Below are 20,671 nucleotides of genomic sequence, written 5' to 3' on the forward strand. Positions count from 1 at the left end.
GAGAGTAGCAGCAGTGTAAAAGAGGGGTCTGGGTAGCCCTTTGGTTAGCTGTTCAGGAGTCTTATGGCTTGGGGGTAGAAGCTGTTAAGAAGGCTTTTGGACCTAGACTTGGTGCTCCGGTACCGCTTGCCGTGTGGTAGCAGAGAGAACAGTCTATAACTAGGGTGGCTGGAGTCTTTGACCATTTTTAGGGCCTTCCTCTGACACCGCCTGATATAGAGGTCCTGGATGTCAGGAAGCTTGGCCCAAGTGATGTACTGGGCATTACGCACTACCCTCTGTAGTGCCTTACGGATGGAGGCTGAGCAGTTGCCATACCAGGCAGTGATGCAACCAGTCAGGATGCTCTCAATGATGCACCTGTAAAACCTTTTGAGGATCTCGGGACCCATGCTAAATCTTTTCAGTGTCCTGAGGGGGAATAGGCTTTGTCGTGCCCTCATCTCAGTATATCTCTCTTCATACAGCTCAATATTTTGTGAAGAAAAAAAATATCAAAGATGTACGTATGATAGAAAATGCCATTATATCCTATCAACAATACATTTTCACAAGCAGTAAACCTCATCCATCTGTGATGCCTTTGATTCATGGTTTAGTATAGTTTGAATCTGAGTACTGTAATCATACTGTATTGTACACAGTATACTACATTTCCCATAATGGACTAATATTACGCATGCTGACTCGTCTATACGTGATGACGCAATTTCTGTCTTGTTGGAACTGCAAGGGGATTTCATCAGGAAGAGAGTAGTCATACTTGAGAGTGTACTCTACGAGACCTTACAGACAGTAACGCCGAATAGACAACGAAAATAGCTTCACTGACTCACTCGAATGCTATTCTAACTTGTCAGGCAGTATACTGAGAAAGGTAAGTATATTTGAGACATGATAAATTAATGCTATTTATTTTATTAATAAACGAACACATACAACAACGACCACGCCCTCAGCAATATTTGCAGATGAATCTGTCGTGCTGGCACATTACTAACGTTATAACGTTAGCTGCTGTCAGTTTAAACATGTGTAAAGCCGTCGTGTGCAGTTTATGACCATCGATTCTTTATATTTTATGGAAATGTTATGTTCAGTTATTTGTCAAATTTGGTAGGTCATGGAACGTGCATTGGCTGGTCAACTATGCAGCATATGTAGTTTTGGCAAGCAAACTCTTGATTAGCTAACTAACTAGCCTAACCAGGTAAATCTGATGGGCCCCGGGCCTACCTACTAACCCTTGTGTCTGCACTGTCAGTGCATCATGTTTCTATGCTAACAATGCTTTTTCTTGTAGGTAACGATAGCAAGATAAACTAGGCCGGCAACAATGTATCTGGCTAACGTTACCTAGCTAGCTTACTAACTAACCATCGGCCCACTGAGCACAAACTGGTTTACATTTATTTGTGAGGTAGATTTTTCACAGCAGCAGTTCATATCAAATGTGAGTACTTCATCCAGATTTGAAGTGCAATATTATCACGAACATTTTATGCCGCGTTCATGTACTAGTCTGAATTAGGAAACTCGGAAATCTCCGACATGCTTACTGGTTTTATTTATTCGCCTGCCGCGTTCAACGAATCAGCAAGTCGGACCTTTCCGAGTTTCTTAGTTCCGACTTGCATATGAACGCGGCAGTAAACTGGCTTGTTTTGTTGCTTCTCATGTGACAAAGGGGGAAGTGGGCGGGACGATGTCTAAGAATGAGGTCATTGATGGGAGAGCGCAGCTGTATACTGGGTGGGGGCTGCCGAACACTAGTGACTGGTGTCAACTCTCACTTAAGTCTCTCTCCAGAATAGCTCGTGTCCAGAATTGACATGTTAGAGAATTTAAAATTAAAGATACAGTTATTGGGTAGGATATTCCAATATATTTGCCTTTTATTTGAACAAGAATGAGTTCGGTCACAATTCTCTTATCACACCTCATTGAACTGGACCTGCCCCCAAACCAAAGTCTTATATTTCCTGATTGTAATGGTGACATTGCTGATTCTGTTTCCCCAGATGTCAGTCACTGAGGATCTTCCTGATATGGATGGAGTGGATCTTCTGGGGATCCTGTGCCAGTATGGAGAGACTGGAGCCAACGATCCCTTCTTCACAGATGGGAATGGGCTAGAAAACTGGCTCGCCGAGCAAGATGTATGTCTCCCACTTAGGAATAAGACTGTTTTATGTTTGCTAATACAGTTTAGTAATTGTCAGGGAACAAACCATTAATTTAATGGTATGTAGTAAAGCAGAAATATTTATTTTATCCTTTTACATCAATAATGTGCTAAACTTCCTTATAGTGCTGAGCGATTAACTGAAATGTCGGTTATTTTTAGATTTTTTTTAACAACTAATTGTATTGAAGTTGGTTCATTAATTTTAATTCCATTTTGTTTTTGTTCGGTGAGCTCGATGTGCAGTTTCTGTAGAGCGAAATCAGATGAAGCCTGAACTGTGCGATGTAGTAGGAAGTTGTCGTTTCCAACAGGCCAATATTCTACATAGTTTAGTGCAGAAAGCGTGGTAATTAACTATAATAACCATAATGCATTGCGCGCCCGCTTAAACTTGTCCGGTCTGAACGGAGCAGACACGGAGACTGAGAGAACGTGCGATCGACAGGGATAGAAAGCAGTTGCTTCATGAGCCTGAAAATACATCATCTAAGTAATTGACAGTTGGTATTCAGAAGTCATATTTACTTTGAAAAACTACTAAAATAGTGATTTTTGTCAGACAGCATAGGCAGCAGCTCTATAGAGATGAGATGATTATCTGGAATTAAATAATAGTAATAATTCATATTTTATTTAAGTAAAGTAATTTGACTTAATGATGGTTTCATATGTGATAAGCAGTAATGGACAACCACTACCATCATGGGACTTTTTATTAATTATGTTATCAAGTGTTACAGCATTCAACCCACATAATGCAAAGTGCATTTAATATCTAAAAAAAATAATATCAAAATCGAAAACCCTGATTTATCTTTTTATAATTGACCGAAACTGAACCGACTTCAAAAAGCACTAATTGCTCTGCACTACTTCCTTACTTTAAAGCAGAATAACTCTTTTTCACATTTTCTCTTTGTGGAATAAACAGTCATTTTGAATGGACACCAATGTCCTGCTGTGTTTGTTGTAGATGCTGACAGGCATGGACACTGAGGACTTCCTTTCCAGCCTGCTGGAGGGAGAAGACAACATGGCCGCCTCGTGTGCTTCACACTCTCCACTGGGCAGCGACAGCGGCATCTCTGACGACAGCAGCACTGGGGGCGTAGTTGGCCAGAACTTCCTGGCCTGCCCCAGCCCCCAGGGGAGTGACAGTGATACCGCACCCAGCCCAGGGTACTCCCAGCCCAGCCCGGGCTACTCCGACAGTCCCCTGATGGCCCTGGAGCTCCAGGCTGAGAACCCTGAAGCCCTGGCTGTGCAAACGGACCACAGCTACTCTCTACTTCAGGGAGGAGACATGAATGCTCTACAGAGTGTGAGGGCTGAGAAGCCTGACATGGATGTCTTTATTGATCTGGGTAAATGTTGATCTAGACCTTTATACTTGTCTAGCAGGTTCATAGCTTTGGGTGGTATGAATAGTTGCATGACATCAAATTGGCTCTTGACAATTCAACTAATTGGATAGTTTGTTGGTAGTTTGAGTGTCTACAGACTAACTTTAGGGGGCTTTGCAAATGAAGAGGTTCCCAGGTTTGACCATACACAGCACACCCACTAGCCCAGCTGGTCATGAATCCTGAATAATGTAGCACGCCAGCAAATCAACTATTGTAATGGGGAATTTCCAGGTGAAACAAAAGGAGAGCAGTCGTTGATAAAAATCTATCCGAAATCAATCTGGTTTATTACAAGTTGCAACAGGCAGGGAGACACCTCCAGAACAGAAGCAGAGAAAATGTCCAGCTGGCCTCTTGGAGACATGCCATTTTTAATTGTAATCAGAAGGTACCAAGTGGTCTGTAAGCGCCAGCTAAGAGCCTTGTAGGAAGTCAAAATCAAATGCAGTGATATGGGTCAGCTGGTACAGAATCACAGTTTCACAGAATACAATAATAATCAGTGTCCTCGGTTCTTGTACCTCCAGTCTGGTGTCTATCACTATCAATAGAACCGTACTTGAGCAGAACACTGGAAATCATGTGTATTACAGAAAGCGAAAACTTAAATATGTTAAGTGTTGTGTCAATGACTCTTAACTGAATTTGAACTTTATTCATCTTAAATATTCCCATTACAACTATAAAGATCAGTTAGCTGGAATTAGGTGGTGCTAGTCTATCTCGTCCATGTTTTGGGGATTAAGTCTAGCAGATTTGAGTCCAGTCACTAGACACTTGTCCTCGGGCTAGAAGATTTCAAAAGAGTATCCTAGTAAGGTTTGAGAACTTTACTGTTCATGTGAACAGAAACAATATGTATGTTGTGTTTTTGTGCTTTCCTGTTCATCAGACGACCTGGACAGTGAGGGGATGGAAATGGAACAGATCTATTCCAGTGAAGAACCTCCCTGTTCTCTCGCCATAGAGGACTCTACACAGAACAACAAAGCTGATCTGGTGAGTTTCACATAATCAAATTAGTATTATAGACGAGGAAACAGGATGATCAAGTCTTGAAGATGTAATCCGGAAAGGCTGTTTTTGTTTTATTGACGAAGAGGAGGTGAGGAGCGTCGCCCAATGTTGTACAAAAAAATGGCAGTACTTATCCCGTTGTTTTATCGCATGTCCGTTGTTTGCAGTAACTTCTTTGATGTACTGTCGCAAATGGAAGTGGCAGTTTCACCATTGTTAAACTTATTGCCAAACTCATTGTTTTAGTAAGAATGGCATTGATTGTACATCAGGGTTCCCCAACTGGCTGGCTGAATTTGGCCTGCGGTTGGTTTTATTTGCCCCCCTTCCCCCAATATGATCAATTATTTAAAACTGTAACAACACCAGGAAATTGGATCAAAGTTATTTTAATTTGGGAAATCTGTTCCCAAGTATTCCCACGCCTAATAGAGAGATTGTATACAAATGTAAGCAAGGTTTGAAATGTTTTAGTCAAATATCTGTTTGGCCTTGTGGTCAATTTGCAGTCTCAATCAATCAAAGGTATTTATAAAGCCCTTTTTACATCGGCAGATGTCAGAAAGTGCTTATCCAGAAACCCAGCCTAAAACCCCAAACATCAAGCAAGCAATGCAGATGTAGAAAGAACAGTGGCTAAGAAAAACTCCCTAGAAAGGCAGGAACCTAGGAAGAAATCTAGAGGAACCAGGCACTGAGGGGTGGACAGTCCTCTTCTGGCTGTGCCGGATGCTGATTTATAAGAGTACATGGCCATTAAGGCCAGAGTGTTGTTCAAATGTTCCTAGATGACCAGCAGGGTCAAATAATAAGATAATGTGTGAGAATATTTTGTTAATGTACTCCAGGGATCATTAACTAGTGGATTCAGCAAATTATTTGTAATTATGTTCTGGCCTCCTGACCAGCCACTCAAGAACATAATCGGCCCGCGGCTACTAGTTATGATCCCTGGAGTACATGAACAAAATGTAATCTCACCAGACATAATCTTTGTGGCAAAGTGGTGTACCTATGGCCTTGAGCAGATCTTCAGCACATCTCATAAAAAAAACAAATGTTTTCTTCTTTTTAGTTCCAGTTCAAGGAGATTGTTCTGACTGATGAGGAAAGGAGACTTCTCGCTAAGGAAGGAGCAACCATACCGTCCTGCATGCCTCTTACTAAGGTCATTTTCTCCATTGATTTATTACAAATACTTGTTGACGCGCTGGAGACCAACCTAGAAACCATTGTAAACATTGATCTAATTGGCATTCAGGGAGCACCCCTTACAAATGACAGCCAGGGAGGTGTGACACAATCTGTTGCTACTTCAGAGGGTTGAGCTTGCTATTATGAAGGCATAATCTATCAGATGAGGCTGGTGGGAGGAGCCATAGGAGGATGGGCTCATTGTAATGGCTGGAATGGTATCAAACATATGGAAACATGTTTGACTCTATTCCATTACAATGAGCACATTCTCACCAGCCTCCTCTGTAATCTATGTTTCATATTTGGCCAGTGAACAGAAAATGTCTATTAAATAGTAGATATCTCTCCTGCACGCACGTTTGCCTACAGCGTCATTATTTGTTGACCTTTTTTCAAAATGAGAGAGAAAATAATGAAACCCTGCAGAATCACTTCCTATCAAACCAAATGAGAAACCGTCCCAGATAGCTTGTTTGGCTCCAGCAGTGTGACGGCAGACTGCTCCTCAGCACTGTGTACTATCCGCTCAATCATGTCAAGCATGTGATGGGTAGCCATTCCTCCTCTCTCTCTCTCTCTCTCTCTCTCGCTCTCGCTCTCTTTGTCGCAGGCGGAGGAGAGGACCCTGAAGAGGGTGAGGAGGAAGATCCGCAACAAGCAGTCGGCCCAGGAGAGTAGGAAGAAGAAGAAGGTGTACGTGGACGGCCTGGAGAACAGGTGCGAGAACGAATGGCGGGATCTCTGAAAATGAATTGAAAGCCAGCACACACAGTACTAATAAAGTATTAGTCATTGTATGATTGATTTCACCATTTCACTTCACCAATGTTTAGCCTGTTATGTCTTCATTGGGTCAAAAGGTGTGTTTGATTGACTGAGTTATTGCTGATTGGTGCCTAGGGTTTCCATCTGCACCGCTCACAACCAGGAGCTGCAGAAGAAGGTCCAACAACTGCAGAAACAAAACATGTAAGACACCACTGCTGTTATCATGATTATGGAATGAATGGTGTTATGATAAGCATCACAAAATGAACGTTGATAGACTAATATTGAGAAAATGTCCAATGGGTATTATTATTCTCCCCCTGTCTAGGTCTCTGATAGAGCAGCTAAGGAAGTTGCAGTCCATGATGAAGATGTCAACCATGAAGACAACCACCACCAGCACCTGTGTCATGGTAAGAGCACTAACACAGAGTAGATCTTTACACTCACACCACCACATATCCTTTGTTTGGGATGCTGGGAATTCAAACTAGTGGTAACACTAGTACTGAAGGACTCCCACGTACAAGTTTACGTCTGCAAATGTATTTGGTTGACATTTTTGGTTGTCGACCTTTTTCAAATAGAAGTTAAACTTTAACATGGTGGGTGCTACATCCTGCTCTTTCAGGTTGCCAGCTCAGCCTGTGTTGACATTTTTATAGCTTCAACTGTTTGGGACATTATAGACCAACCCTGATTGAGGCTTGCTTGTGGTTTCATATGGTTCTCAAGGAGTGCCTGCCTGTACTGTACTAGTTTATTTTATGGAAGTGTTCTATTGAGGCCAAAGCAACTTGGGAGTAGCCATTATTTTGTCCCACTGCCAAACCATGGTATGACGGAAACATAAACCAACAAGTACTTTCGCTTCGGTTAACAAAAGACGAGAGCGCTGCTTTGGTCCTGTAATGATGAGAATTATATTTCTTATAGAAAAACAAATGGAAGATAACGTTTTTTTTTACACAGTAAAATACTTTTTGCATTCGTCTTTGTAGACCGACGTACCTCATCTATTGGGTTTGTAAATCTGGGTCGCACACACCACATTTTTAACAGCTTTCTTACGTTTTTTTTCCCCTTCTCTTCTCAGGTGTTCCTGCTGTCTTTCTGCCTCATCATTTTCCCCTCTGTCAATCCGTTTGGCCGCAGCCCTGGACAGAAGGAGATATACACCCCCTCTTCCGGTAAGTCAGGACAGAAGTGTCGTCTCAAATGCTAAAGCTATGTCTAAACTATGAATAACATGTTCTTCTGTTGAAAATAACATTCATTTAGAGTATAAAGAAAAGCTATGTATACAACAATAAACATCTAAAATTGTTCACAAATATTTCCTGTCTCTTCCAGTTAAGGTGCTGTATGAAACCTTGTGTAAGAATTCAGAATATGTTAACAAGCCTTTTCCCTCTGAACTGTAGTTGTGTCCAGGACCTTGCGCTCAGTGGTTGTTGATGAAACCCCAGACCACTTGCCCCTGGCTTACTCTGAGCCTGTGGAGGAGACTGACAGCGCTGAGCCGCCCCCTCTCAGCCTCCTCCTAGTGCCCAAGGTAGAGAACCCCAAGGCAATGTTCACTGGAGGCCAGAACCACACACCAGACTACCAGAAGGTGGAGCAGTCGGAAACGGAGAGCGGAGTCAACAGCAACTCGTCTGCAGACTTCCCCAAACCAGGTCAAAACGAGCTGAAGCCGGGGGCCGGGCCCGGGGGCCTGCAGGAGGGATCCAGAGATCCAGTGGGAACGCCCGTGGCCTACGAGGTTCCAGGGACCAAGGAAAACTGGATCGACAGGAAGCCAACGTCCATCATTATACAGCAACACCGCTCGGATGAGATGTAGACAGAAGAGCCATATTTGAATCAACGAAACAGAGGGCGGAAGGGGGCTAGGATGAAGGGGACTAATCAAAGGTTTCAGTTGTTATTGATAATGTTGATTGAAACTTGGGGGGGAAGGGGGGTAGTAGATGTTTTGTTATCACAGTATTCCCCCTCTATCTGTTCCTTCTTCTCCTGGGGATACTTCTGTTCCTCTTTGAGCACTTTGTTCTGATGTTCTGTTCCAGTGGTAGAATGGACTACTGAGAGTTCCATTGTTATGTGTTATCCTCTCATCAAGGGGGGTGGGGTGAAGTACACTATGAAAGGGGATAGTCATCTGTTGAAATCGCATGACTGCTGAAGACTTTAAAACACAAATTCTCTCTTGAAAAACAAAATGATTAATTCTTGCCATCTGTGTTTTTTGTGTGTCTCCAACAGGTCTTGTTGCTAAGTACTTTGCTAGCGAATGACCAATTCCTTCCATAGCGCATGTCTAGTCCTCTGCTAGTTTACTTTGCACATTCAGCATCCATAGTGTAAATTTATACTCATGACGCTAGATTAGTGGTTGATCTGTCTGTAAACTCCGCTTTAGACATTGCAGGACATTTGGCCATTTGGATTTTGTAGACATCTTTTGGTATTTTCCTTGTAACAAGGGTTTTCATGCTTTCTCTAGTGTTTTCTTTGTTTTGCTCTTAGCTTGTTGACAAATTGAAATGACTGAAAATGGGAGTGCTCTGGAATTAGTCCCCATTTTCCAGTGCCAGTGACGGAACTGTGTCTAGTTTTGACCTTTTTAGGTAGGAGCTGTTTGAGTCCTTCATCCAGTGGTTCACTCTCTGGACCTACAGTATATTGTTTACCCCTCGCTGTGTCATATGGAGAAGTGAACATTTTTTAAAATATATATTAGCTTTGTTAATTCAGTGTTGCAGTATAACTATACTCAAGTGTAATGACCTGTCAGTTCATTCAGTGAGGCATTTTTTTTTTCTTTTTTTTTTTCTTCGGTTCAGTGAATTATGAAATCTAAATGGTATTGGAACTCTTTGTTATTTTTGATATGTCGAAGAAGAGATAAGATGTAGTTTAATCAGGTTGAAAAGAAGCACTGATATGCCATAGTCCGAAATTGGAATGTAAATAGGCTGGAATGATTGTAATGTTCGTTTTTAACAATTTAATGTATGACATTAAACGTCACTATTAAAAGTCCCCTTTTTTTTTTAAATGAATGATTGTCATGAGTTTTGTGCTACTGACCATGGTGCTGCAACATTGCTTACACGTGTGCTGTTTCTTTGTGCAGAAATTGGTGTTACCACAGTTTGTTAGATCTAGCTATATGTTTAATTTTCTAGGGATTCTCCCAAGGTCTAGTTCAGAGGTTGGCAACCCTGTTCCTGAAGTGTCGCACTTAGGCCAGTGATTGACTAAATTCATCACACCTGGTCTTCCAAGTCGGTTAAATCAAAAACATGGAATGCCTACCCTTTGGTCTAATTGTGTAAACCATGTTTTGCTCCAGTTTAGTTGGCTATCTTCAATACAAAATGCTCATGGAAATGGTTTCTTCGTTGGAAGACAATTACCTGAGGTATGAGGTTATTTCCGTCTCATGAGATGGGTTTGTTAAAATATAGGCTACATTATTGGGTCGTCATGGAAATGTTATGAAAGTCTTGGCCACTAGAAGCTATAGAAGCTGAGCAAGATGCTCATTTGGTATCATCTATCAAAATAGCCTGAAGTAGAGGCTTCTCAGCCCACCCAGTCAGCAGAAGCGCAAGCCTGCGTGGAGGCAGGAGGAGACAACCGGGCTGCTCATTGTTTTTGGGGCTTTAAAGCTCAATGTCAAAAGTAATCTAAATAAATATGGAGTTTTTTTTAACTAACGTTGACGAGTTCCTCTGATAAGACGGTTAAGCTTTTGTTTTAGTAAATTGGGAATTGACAGCCGTTGGGCCTAATAGTTACACATTCAATTCCACCTCCAACAGTCCTCTCTGCATACTACAATTACACTTACTTGCTAAGTAGAAATGTGTTCAGACATCTGCAAATTGTTAGCCTGAGTGCCAGTCTGTGCTATCATGCCAAAAATCCCTGTCACTCATTGTCATACCAAAATTTAGCAAGTTTTAGTTGAAACATGCACTTTGGCTGTAGAGTGCAAGAGCACAAACAGATCTGGGCCCCTCGTTTTAAACAATTGTACTTAACTAGAAACATGTTTTAAAGATGGGATGCATGTAGGACGGGATGGAGTGAAGAAGGTGTGATGATGGATGCTGGAATATTTGTGGATGGAAGGATGAGGGGAGGTTGGAGGGGTGGATGGAAGTATAGGATAGTGTGTGATAGCATCATTGATTCAACACTTACAACAGAAGAATGAATAACAGCACATGATCACCACTTTCTATAAGGAATAAATGACTCATAATAGTGTGATCATGAGTCTTTGTTATTCAACAAGCTGTGTCTGGCAATGTAGGGTAAAGGTCATTATCATTTACTACCACCGGGTGGCGACTTCTGCACAGTTTTGTAGAGCTCTGCTACTCGATTCGAGCCTGACAGCCCTGACATATGAAGGGTTAGGGCCTGGTAGGGCCAGTTTATTTCATCAATAACTAGGGTACGGGCAAGGCTCGGGTATCACTCAATTGATCCCTAACATTTTGTAGTTGAGCCATTTGCTTGTGCTTTGCTGTATGGTACAGTGATATCTGACTAAGATCATAACGCGGTGTCAGACGTACTTAAACCTCATCAAATATAAAACAGGATACATTATTTCACCGGAAATAAGAATGTTCCTTGAGTTTTGTCAGAGTTTAGGGTGATGAAAAGTAGCTGACAGCTAACTGCTGTCTCATGTCTCTTCATTGAGCAGAGCAGCCCAAGCAGAGCCTGTTGCTATGGAAACTCACAGACTCAGAGCAGCCATGAGCAGAGTGCATGCAGAGTGAGTTGTGCGCAGGGAGCGAGTGACAGACAGATCGGAGAAGTTTATGGATATACTAATGGAGGAAGTTATTTCTGATTTAGAGCGTCGGGCAGGGCAAAGCAGGGCAGGGCTGGGCCGGGTCTTAAATTTGGCAGAAGCAATCCGGTCTTGGTAGGGTAGGGCCTTAACGTCACGGACATGGGTAGGGCTTAAAATTCATGCCCGTGCAGGGCTCAACCGTTTTAGCCATCCTTTGACTAAGGCGCAACACTGTTTTAAATGATGCCTGCCTATGTAGGCCTGTATCAGATCTAGTAATAGTCCCTGTATTATAACAAGTTTCACAATCGTATGTATTATCTAACTTTCTATTGTTAGTCCTAGTAGAGTGAAGTACCTATAGGATTGGCCATGAATTGTATTCCAATTTCAGTGCTCTGTAGCCTAGGCCAGAGCTAATAGTTCATGAGATGGCCGATCAAGTCGTTATTCATAGGCAACTCTGACAGATTAGTAAAAAGGGAGTGTGGATAGCAGACAAATAGTTGATAACTGTTATAGAGCTAGTATGTTGACTCTTTCAACGAGCTATCAGACGTATCAATCAAACAATTAATCAGAATGATAAAAGAGTGAAAGGGCCAGCCTGTGCCACTCTTAATCCCTGTTTATACCTGGTTCTAACATGCATCCTTTGTCCTGATCTTGTTCACATTCTGATCTTGCCCACATGTCCAGACAGGTTTAGACAATTAAAAGACACATTGTGGTCTGATTGTGATCAGATCTTCTTGACCACCTTCGGGAGGTAGTTCGGCATGCATTGTGTCTGGATACCTTACAAGTGAAGACGGATCTGGACAGTGAAAACATTTAAATAATTTTCCGCCTTCTAAAATCATTGACGGGTGACACAATTGACTTACGCCGTCAATAGGTGTCTTAAAATAAATAAATACATATTATTTTGTAAGAATAGCTGTCAAATCATTTGCATACAGGGAGGGTCCAGGATGTGGGTCACAACGTGACCGGATAAGAGACACATTTTAGTACCATGTGTACATATTTCTGAAAATGTGGGCACAATCAGAATGTGGACAAGATATGAACAAAGGAAGCATGTTTTGAACCAGGTAAGAACGAGGCTTTAGTGAGCACGTGCATCTGTCCGCAGCTGTTGCAGTAGCTGTTGCAGTTACACACACCCTGACCCCCCCGCCCCACTCTCACCGGCCCCACTCTCATCATGAAAGAACAGGAGGCAGGTGGGGCACGCGCCATTATTCTGACAGCGGCTGTTGTCTTGGCGATAAATCGCCACGCGCCAAGACGGGCAATTATGTTCTTGCGCCTCAGATGCAAAACACTGGCGTGTGCCGCGTGCAAGCTGTTCTCTTCCGCTTGTCATTTCTCCGTAAAAAAAAACAAAAAAAAAAAACGTATTTCACTTGGCTGCTCAGATAAGTATTGGACCCAATAACAACTTTGAGAAAATAGATAAGGCACACATTTTATGTTTAACGTTGCGCTGCAAGTAGCCCCGATACCAAAATCCTTACAACTTTTGGTTTTGGTGCAATTGCAAACCAATAAGGCATTATTACCTATAAATACTAAATAGCCCTAAAGAAACGCATTATGCATAACCTTCATTTTGTTTTATAAGAGACAATACAATGTAGGCTTCACATGTCCAGTGAGTGCATGTCAATTTTAATACCGTAACTGAACAAAGAGTACAGGTTGGGAGCTTTATTCAGTTCTGCAAGTTTTATTCGTTTCAAGCCTCTGTCCCATAGCCTCTTTTCTGTGGGGTGTTTTCAAATTGATATGAAAGGGGAAATTTCAGTTTTGCACAGTGCTGATGTTGGATGTTGGCAGCGAGCCAAGGCAAAAGTCAATGAAGGTGGGGGGATTTCTTGTAATATTGTAATCCTGCCCCACGTGGGGTTGTCAACAAGCGCAACTGTAACACACAGGGACATTTTGCTCGGCACATACTCAAAGCCAATCAAGACAGTCAGCAGGGGAAAACCACGCCTCTTGCCGAGAAACTCCGCTGACCTGCTATATAACAACCGCAACGCTGCAAGAGCCCAGAATAACGCAAGAGCTGCCGGTGAATTGACAGCCTGTATCTATCTATCTATCAATTATTGAACAAGCCCGATATACACTTGGATTACAATCATGACTCTGGAACTGGAAGAGATCCGTGGACAGGAGAACGCACTCGATACCACCGATAGGTAAATAGCCTAGACATTTTACAAACTAATGCAGTCTGAACCTTTTGATAATGTGTTACTATGTAATGACAGTGTGCAGAGATGAATAATACCGATGTATCTTTTCCCCCCTCAGAGTGCAAATTGCAGGCACAGCCCTGGAGGAGCTGTTGGTGTCTGCAAAGAAACAGGACTATCTTACCGTGGGAGTCTACGAGTCTGCCAAAGTTATGAATGTGTAAGTACACTCCTAATGGTTTTTGTCATGCAATAAGTATTCATGCTCCGATGTATGGCGTAGTGTACAATTACAGCATAGGACCCGCTTCTAAACTGCCTCGTGTTTATTTCAACAGTGACGCAGACAATGTGGCATTCTGCGTTCTGGCGACAGACGAGGAGTACGAATGCGACATCGCGCTCCAGATCCACTTCACCCTCATCCAGGCGTTCTGCTTCGATAACTACATCAACGTGGTGCGCGTTAACGACATCGAGCGCCTGGCTGACCTCGTGGGCACGGACGAAACTGGGGAACCCAAGGACGCACATTGCATTCTTGTCACGGTACGTCCTGGTCTACAGGATTGGTCACGAGTCATCCAGTCAGCGTGATTTACCCATAGTTCTTGCTGATAATGGTCGCCCTGAGCGCAGTCAAAAGCAATAAGCATGTCACTCGTTCAGTCTAGTTCTATATTATATAGAGTAGCTGTCTATCTGATGTGATTGTGATGATTCTAATCCCTGCTCCCTCTCTCTTCCTCACAGAGCCCTGGTGCTGGATCGTGGAAAGACCCTGCTTTGGACAAACTGCATCTGTTCTGTGAGGAGAGCCGCAGTGTGTATGACTGGGTTCCCACCATCACCCTACCTGAACGCTGAACAACTACACCCTCTGCATGCTTCATTTGATGATGATGAAGATGACGAAGAAAGCATCAAATAAATCGGAACCCCCCCCCCCCGGGTTTGAAGCCTGCCTGTCTATTGGAATATAAGGCTGTGGCTGTAACCAAGGACCCAGGGTGCAGTGTGGGAAGGCAGTGTGGTTCTGGATTACTCATGTGGACTGGCTCAGGTGTATGTGGACTGGGCCCATGTCATGTCATGAAATCCCAGACCAGGATAGGGAGTTGAACTGGAATGGACTCTGCAGTACACAGAGACAGGTCGTGACCATTTAGCTGCCCTGGCTAAGGTCAAGAGTTAGGGGTGAACTGAGGAGATGGTCAGAGAAAGAGAGAGGAGGGAGGAGAAGAGATGGACTTGTGAAATGTGAAACATGGCTGGATGTAAAGGTGGTTTTCTTGTAGCAGAAAGAGATGTGGAAGAAGACGGACTTCAGAAGGTTCTCAGAAGAGAAAGGAAAATATTGGACTTCATTTTTTAAGTTTTACAAAGACACTGGGGAATGCTCGGATTGAAACTCAGAGACAATAACTTTCTTAATATGATGCAAGCAGTTCTTATAGCCTACCACTGAATGAACTTGGCAAACATCAAGTCGTTGGACTATGAATTGTATTGATTATTTTAGTGTCATTCTGTTTGTTATGAAACTGTAAACACATTTTACACAATTTGTTAATAAATGCTTTAAACTTTACCCAAGTTCTTTGCTGTGATTTGAAAAAAAATATTGTTCTGTGCCGCAATCTCCAGTGATGAGCAGTTTGCACTCACTTGACCCTGTCTCTGATGGAGTGGAATCTGATAGGATGAACCTGCTGCAGAGTGGCATCTGATTGGACAGAGATAGGTGAGGCAGGAAGTGTGGCACAAAGAACCCCAGGCTGCTTCAGAGAGGGTGAGAAAGAGAGGGGGGTGCAGGGGGGTGACGGAGAGAGTAAGAATAACAGGTAGAATGAGGTAGTTGCAACACTAGCGGTTCAGACAAAAACGTATTCAGGCAAGCAAGCAGTGACCTTCCCTCACCCATACACCAGCTGCTTACTGCAACAGCTTGCACAACCGCAGGAGCCAGGAACCAGGGCAGGGGGGCCAGAGACGGGGGCGGGCTGGAGAAGAGGGGCTAGGAGCCTATGCCTTAGAGGGCTCTCTTTGTCTCCAGAGCATGGCTTCTGCACTGTCAGCGGGAGGCTGATGGTGTGTGTGTGACCGGGGAAGTGTGCTAACTGGATTTTCTTAATAAATCATGAAGTACAGTTGCACACATTTTGTTTCACTGAAAGGGATTGCATGCTGTTAGGAAATAGCAATGCACGCTTGCACATCCTGAGTGACAGATTTCCGAGATGCTATAGCCCTTGCACACAAACATTATCGTAAAACATTACACAAACCAAGGAAAGATTCAAACTTCTTCAAAAGGAAAAGTGAGCACAGCTATGAGTAATTGCCATGTGTATGCATGTGGTCTTTCCAGTAACACATGCATACACACACGCCTTGACATGGTCTTGAAAGTCCGGGCTGTGGGCTGTTAGTTGGAAAGGGACTCAGGCAGTCAGAGGAAAGGTGGATGTGGTGTGGCACTAAGCTGACACTAAACACGTCCACATCAAAGAGTCCGAGTTAAGGGGAACACACACCCACACACACTCTTCCTGTAAACACTCATCATGCTATTCTATGAGAAGAAGACCTCTAAACTGAGTTGAGATTAATAGAAGTCTAGTCAATAGGAATTCCCCCTGTCCATTCGTCACTGGACTAGAAGGTACTGGGCAGCCACTGCAATCCCCCCCCCCCCCCCCCAATGTGTAGTAGTATTACTTGTACATTTACACTGCATTGTCTAGAGCAATTTACAGAAAGTACATTCAGTTAAGGGGGGTGAAACAACTATAGCACAACATTTCGTTGCTAGACTGAAAAGACAATATGTTATGCAGTCAAAAATGATTTATGTTAATCTAAATAAAGCATGTGGTGTAAACCAATGACTGAAAGACATTCCCCCCAAAATAACTCAGTAAGTCCATAAAACAGAGAAGTGTCGTAATTTGTTCATGTAAGCAGAATCGGACTATATTGCTGATGCTGGTTGTGTCTTGCTGTGCAGGTCCCTATCTGATAAAAAAAAAAACACTCTCCCTTGAAATAGTCTTGGCAACAAATTGCTCCCCAAAATGTGTTCTATCAAGACAATTTCCAGTGAATGTAGCGGTTTTCCTTCTTTCTTTTGCACTTGCCCTGAAGCCAATCATTCCTAAAGCCAAAAGTCTAGCACACCAGTCCTTGACTTTAGTCAACTTGTCTGAACTTTTAACACCGTATAGAAATACGCCAAAATAGCAGCTCCTTGACTGCTCACACTTGACCCATTTCTTTAAAAAAATGAAAAGCACTATTTCAGTCATGCCACAGATAAAATAAATCTCATATCTTGGAGAAATATAAATGGTGAATTTCTCCTTGTATGTTAATTAAACATTGCCTCAGTCAGTAGCATTTAATTGGCTATTGTTGGATAGCTCCTTGCCCTAGTTTACATGGGCCCTATACAATTGACTTAAACCCCCTAGGTGACGCACCATAACAACAACAAAAAAACGATCAAAATCTGTCAGTTAGAGATATCAGCTTTTTTTTTGCATTGGATGCATCTCAATCCATCACGTCCGCCAGTGTCACACACGCATCTGCGGTGAAAGGTGGCAGAGCTAGAGCGGTGTTTGTCAGACCGTAAGACATCCCGAAAATCGGTCTTCTCACGTAAACGTCTGTGGCGTCCGAACGGTTCGACTTGCAAGCTACTAATGACTACTCTATGGAAAGGGGAGACTACCGTTTTGCTCTGCGACCCCCACAAAGGAGACTTGTCTGAAGTCGGTACAATCGATGTGCCAACTTCTGTTTGGAGCATCCGAATCAACTTGGCTACAAAATAATGGGACCCCACTGTGGAAAGGGGAGATTCTCATGAACACGATGGTGTTCTCCATTTTTCTCTACGGCCCCCACAAGTGTCACGGGACACGTTTCTGTGGTAATGGCCAAAATCAATATTCTATCAAATCATTTTTTAAAGATATTTTTGGGATACCTAAAGGGGTCCTAAAATTCTACATCAAAGAGCTAAACGATCCATAGTATGACCATCTTAAAACAATTCCATGTTTGTCTATGGCCCCCCCCTCCCCTAACGTTTTAGACTCTAAAGAATATGAAATGTCAGATCCTAGGTCAATAAGCTACCTTCCTCGGAAATGAGATTGTATCTCAACAAGACTAACCTAAGCCAATGTGAAATGAAGACAAAGTATTACTGCTACTGGGTGCGTGGAGTAACTGCATAGAGTCTCTCTACACGAGTCGACCCAGTTTAACTTTGTACCCAGAACAAAAACAACGTGTCTGTTTACCCTCTCTTTACAGGTGCACCATGGGGCCAGTGTGGCGAGGGAAGAAGGTTATTCTGGTTTGAATATAGAGCTCCAGCTGGAAAACAGAAAGACATGCTGTGTTAGTGGTTTACTAACAGGTTTACCTCCTCGTGTTGCTTGCTGTTCTCTTCCACTCGATGCTCCCTGCAGCAACAGACCTCGTCAGAAGCCTGTTTATACCTGGTTCTAACATCCTTTGTCCTGATCTTGTCCACATTCTGACTGTGCCAATATTTCTAGGCATGTGTAGATGATTAATAGACACATTGTGATCTGATTGTGATCAGATCACAAGAATATCTGTTAATTCATTTGCAGGGAGGGGCCAGGATATCTGGTCACAATGCGGACACAGTGTACGGATAAGAGACACATTTTACTACCATGTGTAAGTGCAATGGCTGCAATGTGGGCACGATCAGAATGTGGATAAGATCAAGATAAAGGACGCATGTTAGCACCAGGCATAATCAAGGCTAAAGAGAGACATACTGACTGTCTATGCTGAGATCTGTGCTCAGATAGGCGAAGAGGGAAAATGAAAGTGTGAACCAGAGAGAGCGAGAGAAAGAGAGAGAGAGAGAGAGAGAGAGAGAGAGTGAACCGGAGATGGAGAGTTTATCAGTTAGACGGCTAGCCCAGACATTGTTCTCCCTCCCTGTGTGGAAGCTTATCATCAATTTCCCCGGTCCCAATTCAAAAAAGTTCATTCTGCATGCTTTGGACATATAACATGCTCCAGTTTAGTATTTAGAACAATCCCAAACCATTGCACACAACATGGGCCAACTGTAATAGCGATATGTATGCCGGGTTAAGGTAGAGGATCAGCACCAGGTTTTCCCATGTGTGCTTCAGCCAACTTCACTGACTGCTGTTGTCATGCTATTCATGTGAGATCAGTTAGTCTAAAGTACACAGAGATCTGGTACGCAGGCAGGCAGGCACACAGACAGGCAGGCAGACAGGCACGCATACAGGCAGGCTAGAGGAATAGAGAGCTTTCCCACTCCCTGCTCCTCCTTCCTGACACTAACCACAAACAGACAGATGACACCAAGCCAGCCAGCGTGCCTCCAACTGTCCCCTGTCCCCTAGTTTAATGTCATGAGCTCATGCTCCACGCTGGCTGGGGCTGGTTATGTGCTGCTAATCCAAGCATGTGTCTCTAACTGAAGCGAAGCTGCTTTACTCTGGCACTTCTGCTTACTGACAGATCACTGATATACGGGCTCTGGCCCGCCACACTGCTCCTTGTTTTGGATAAGGTATAATGATTTCCCGGTGTGACTGTTAACATGGTGGAGAGTTTGCTTCAGTGTCACTCTCTGGCTCTGGGGATAGGTAGAGGTAGATGGACACAGCACACCTGGGCTGGGTGAGGTCAGGAACAGGTAGGGACGAGTTCACCTCCACTGAAGCTCTTTGTAGTGACTGACTGTAGTTAGCTCAGTGCCTTGTGGTCAGCCACAGTAAAACAGCTGTCTCTGACCTGAAGGGAGGATGACCAAGATTAACAGTCAGTCATTCGCTTGACCGTCAGTTAACAACCTCACTGTGGCCACTGGGTAGGTATTGTATACAATACTCATACAATACTCTAGGTATTGTATGAGGTCATGGCTTTTGGTCTAGTGTTCATTAGTGGTCACCAACGGCGGTTCTGCAGTATTTTCTCTCAGCCCTGCAATAACGTACCTGATTTGCTAAGCAATCAGTGTGCTTTAGGCTACCTGAAAATCCACATGAGACTGTAGACCTATTGTCATGCTAATTTGGTTTAAGTGCAAAATCCCACATTGGGCTTTGTTTAATCATGTAAGAACTGATGTTCATTCTCAACTTGATGAAAATCCTCAACGGGGATTTATTTAACATTGCACAGTCATTGCATCAGGGGTTTCTTCATATGGTAATCACGTTTTGAATGGATGAAATGTGTGATTTTTTGGTGAGTAAACACCTAGTCCCTATTTCCATGAAAATACACTGTTTTGTAGACATACTATATGTTTTGTCGTTGTACACCCCTTCCTTTAAGAACACCAGCCAAAGTTTATGTCAAACAATAACGTTTGTGGGGTATCAAATACAAATGAGGAAAATATCAAACAGGCAAACTAATGTGGGACTGCAAACGGTGAGATGCACCTAGAATGCACACAGCATAACGACCTCAAACAACCTCACAAGCAACTAGTAAGACTAGACGTATCACGTTTCAGGTTTGTTTTTATTCCTAGTGCGTTTTACTCAAGCAAATTGTAAAAATCTTAAACACATAAAACAAAAAACATAATGGTTCGAAAACACAATAAAATGTGGAACATTGAAAAGTGACATTTCATTAACTGAACCCAATCTAGTTTATGCAGGGTCTTAGTACAGTAAGATGCTGTCAAGCCAAACATATTCCCCTCCTGTTGATCAAATTAGGCTGAGGGTCCAGGCCTGTCCGCTTACGTAAGCTGACATGAGATCAGTGTAAATGAGAAAGTGCTCCTTAAATAGCCTAGACACACAGCCAAGTCACAGCCATGCCTGGCCTGCACCTCCTGCTATAGACACACAGCTTGGCAGCGGAAGTACGGAGAGGGGAGGGAAAACTGAGCAAAGATAGACATATAGTTTGAGATGAATGAGGTTCATAGGTGCAACGTTTGAACATGGAGTGGGGTGGCGCAAACATGTCGTGGGGGCAAGCAGTTCTGGTTGTAAAGGAGAAA

At 43.1% G+C, this 20,671-nt stretch overlaps 2 protein-coding genes across 2 annotated transcripts; both read left to right on the top strand.

The window, feature by feature from the left end:
- Positions 1-721: 721 nt before the first annotated feature.
- Positions 722-8,705, top strand: creb3l3l (cAMP responsive element binding protein 3-like 3 like). The gene is made up of 10 exons (XM_014171128.3): positions 722-877; positions 2,022-2,159; positions 3,162-3,552; positions 4,487-4,593; positions 5,687-5,779; positions 6,419-6,525; positions 6,709-6,777; positions 6,905-6,989; positions 7,673-7,766; positions 8,001-8,705. The coding sequence occupies exons 2-10, from the start codon at positions 2,022-2,024 to the stop codon at positions 8,420-8,422; spliced, it is 1,506 nt and encodes a 501-aa protein (XP_014026603.1). The 5' UTR covers positions 722-877; the 3' UTR covers positions 8,423-8,705.
- A 4,744-nt stretch (positions 8,706-13,449) lies between these two features.
- On the top strand, positions 13,450-15,202 carry gadd45ga (growth arrest and DNA-damage-inducible, gamma a). Its single transcript, XM_045707167.2, has 4 exons — positions 13,450-13,614; positions 13,730-13,831; positions 13,950-14,160; positions 14,365-15,202. The coding sequence occupies exons 1-4, from the start codon at positions 13,556-13,558 to the stop codon at positions 14,476-14,478; spliced, it is 486 nt and encodes a 161-aa protein (XP_045563123.1). The 5' UTR covers positions 13,450-13,555; the 3' UTR covers positions 14,479-15,202.
- The last annotated feature ends 5,469 nt before the right edge of the window (positions 15,203-20,671 follow it).

Source organism: Salmo salar, chromosome 24 (assembly GCF_965601325.2).
Source record: "Salmo salar chromosome 24, fSalSal1, whole genome shotgun sequence".
Classification (NCBI taxonomy): domain Eukaryota; kingdom Metazoa; phylum Chordata; class Actinopteri; order Salmoniformes; family Salmonidae; genus Salmo; species Salmo salar.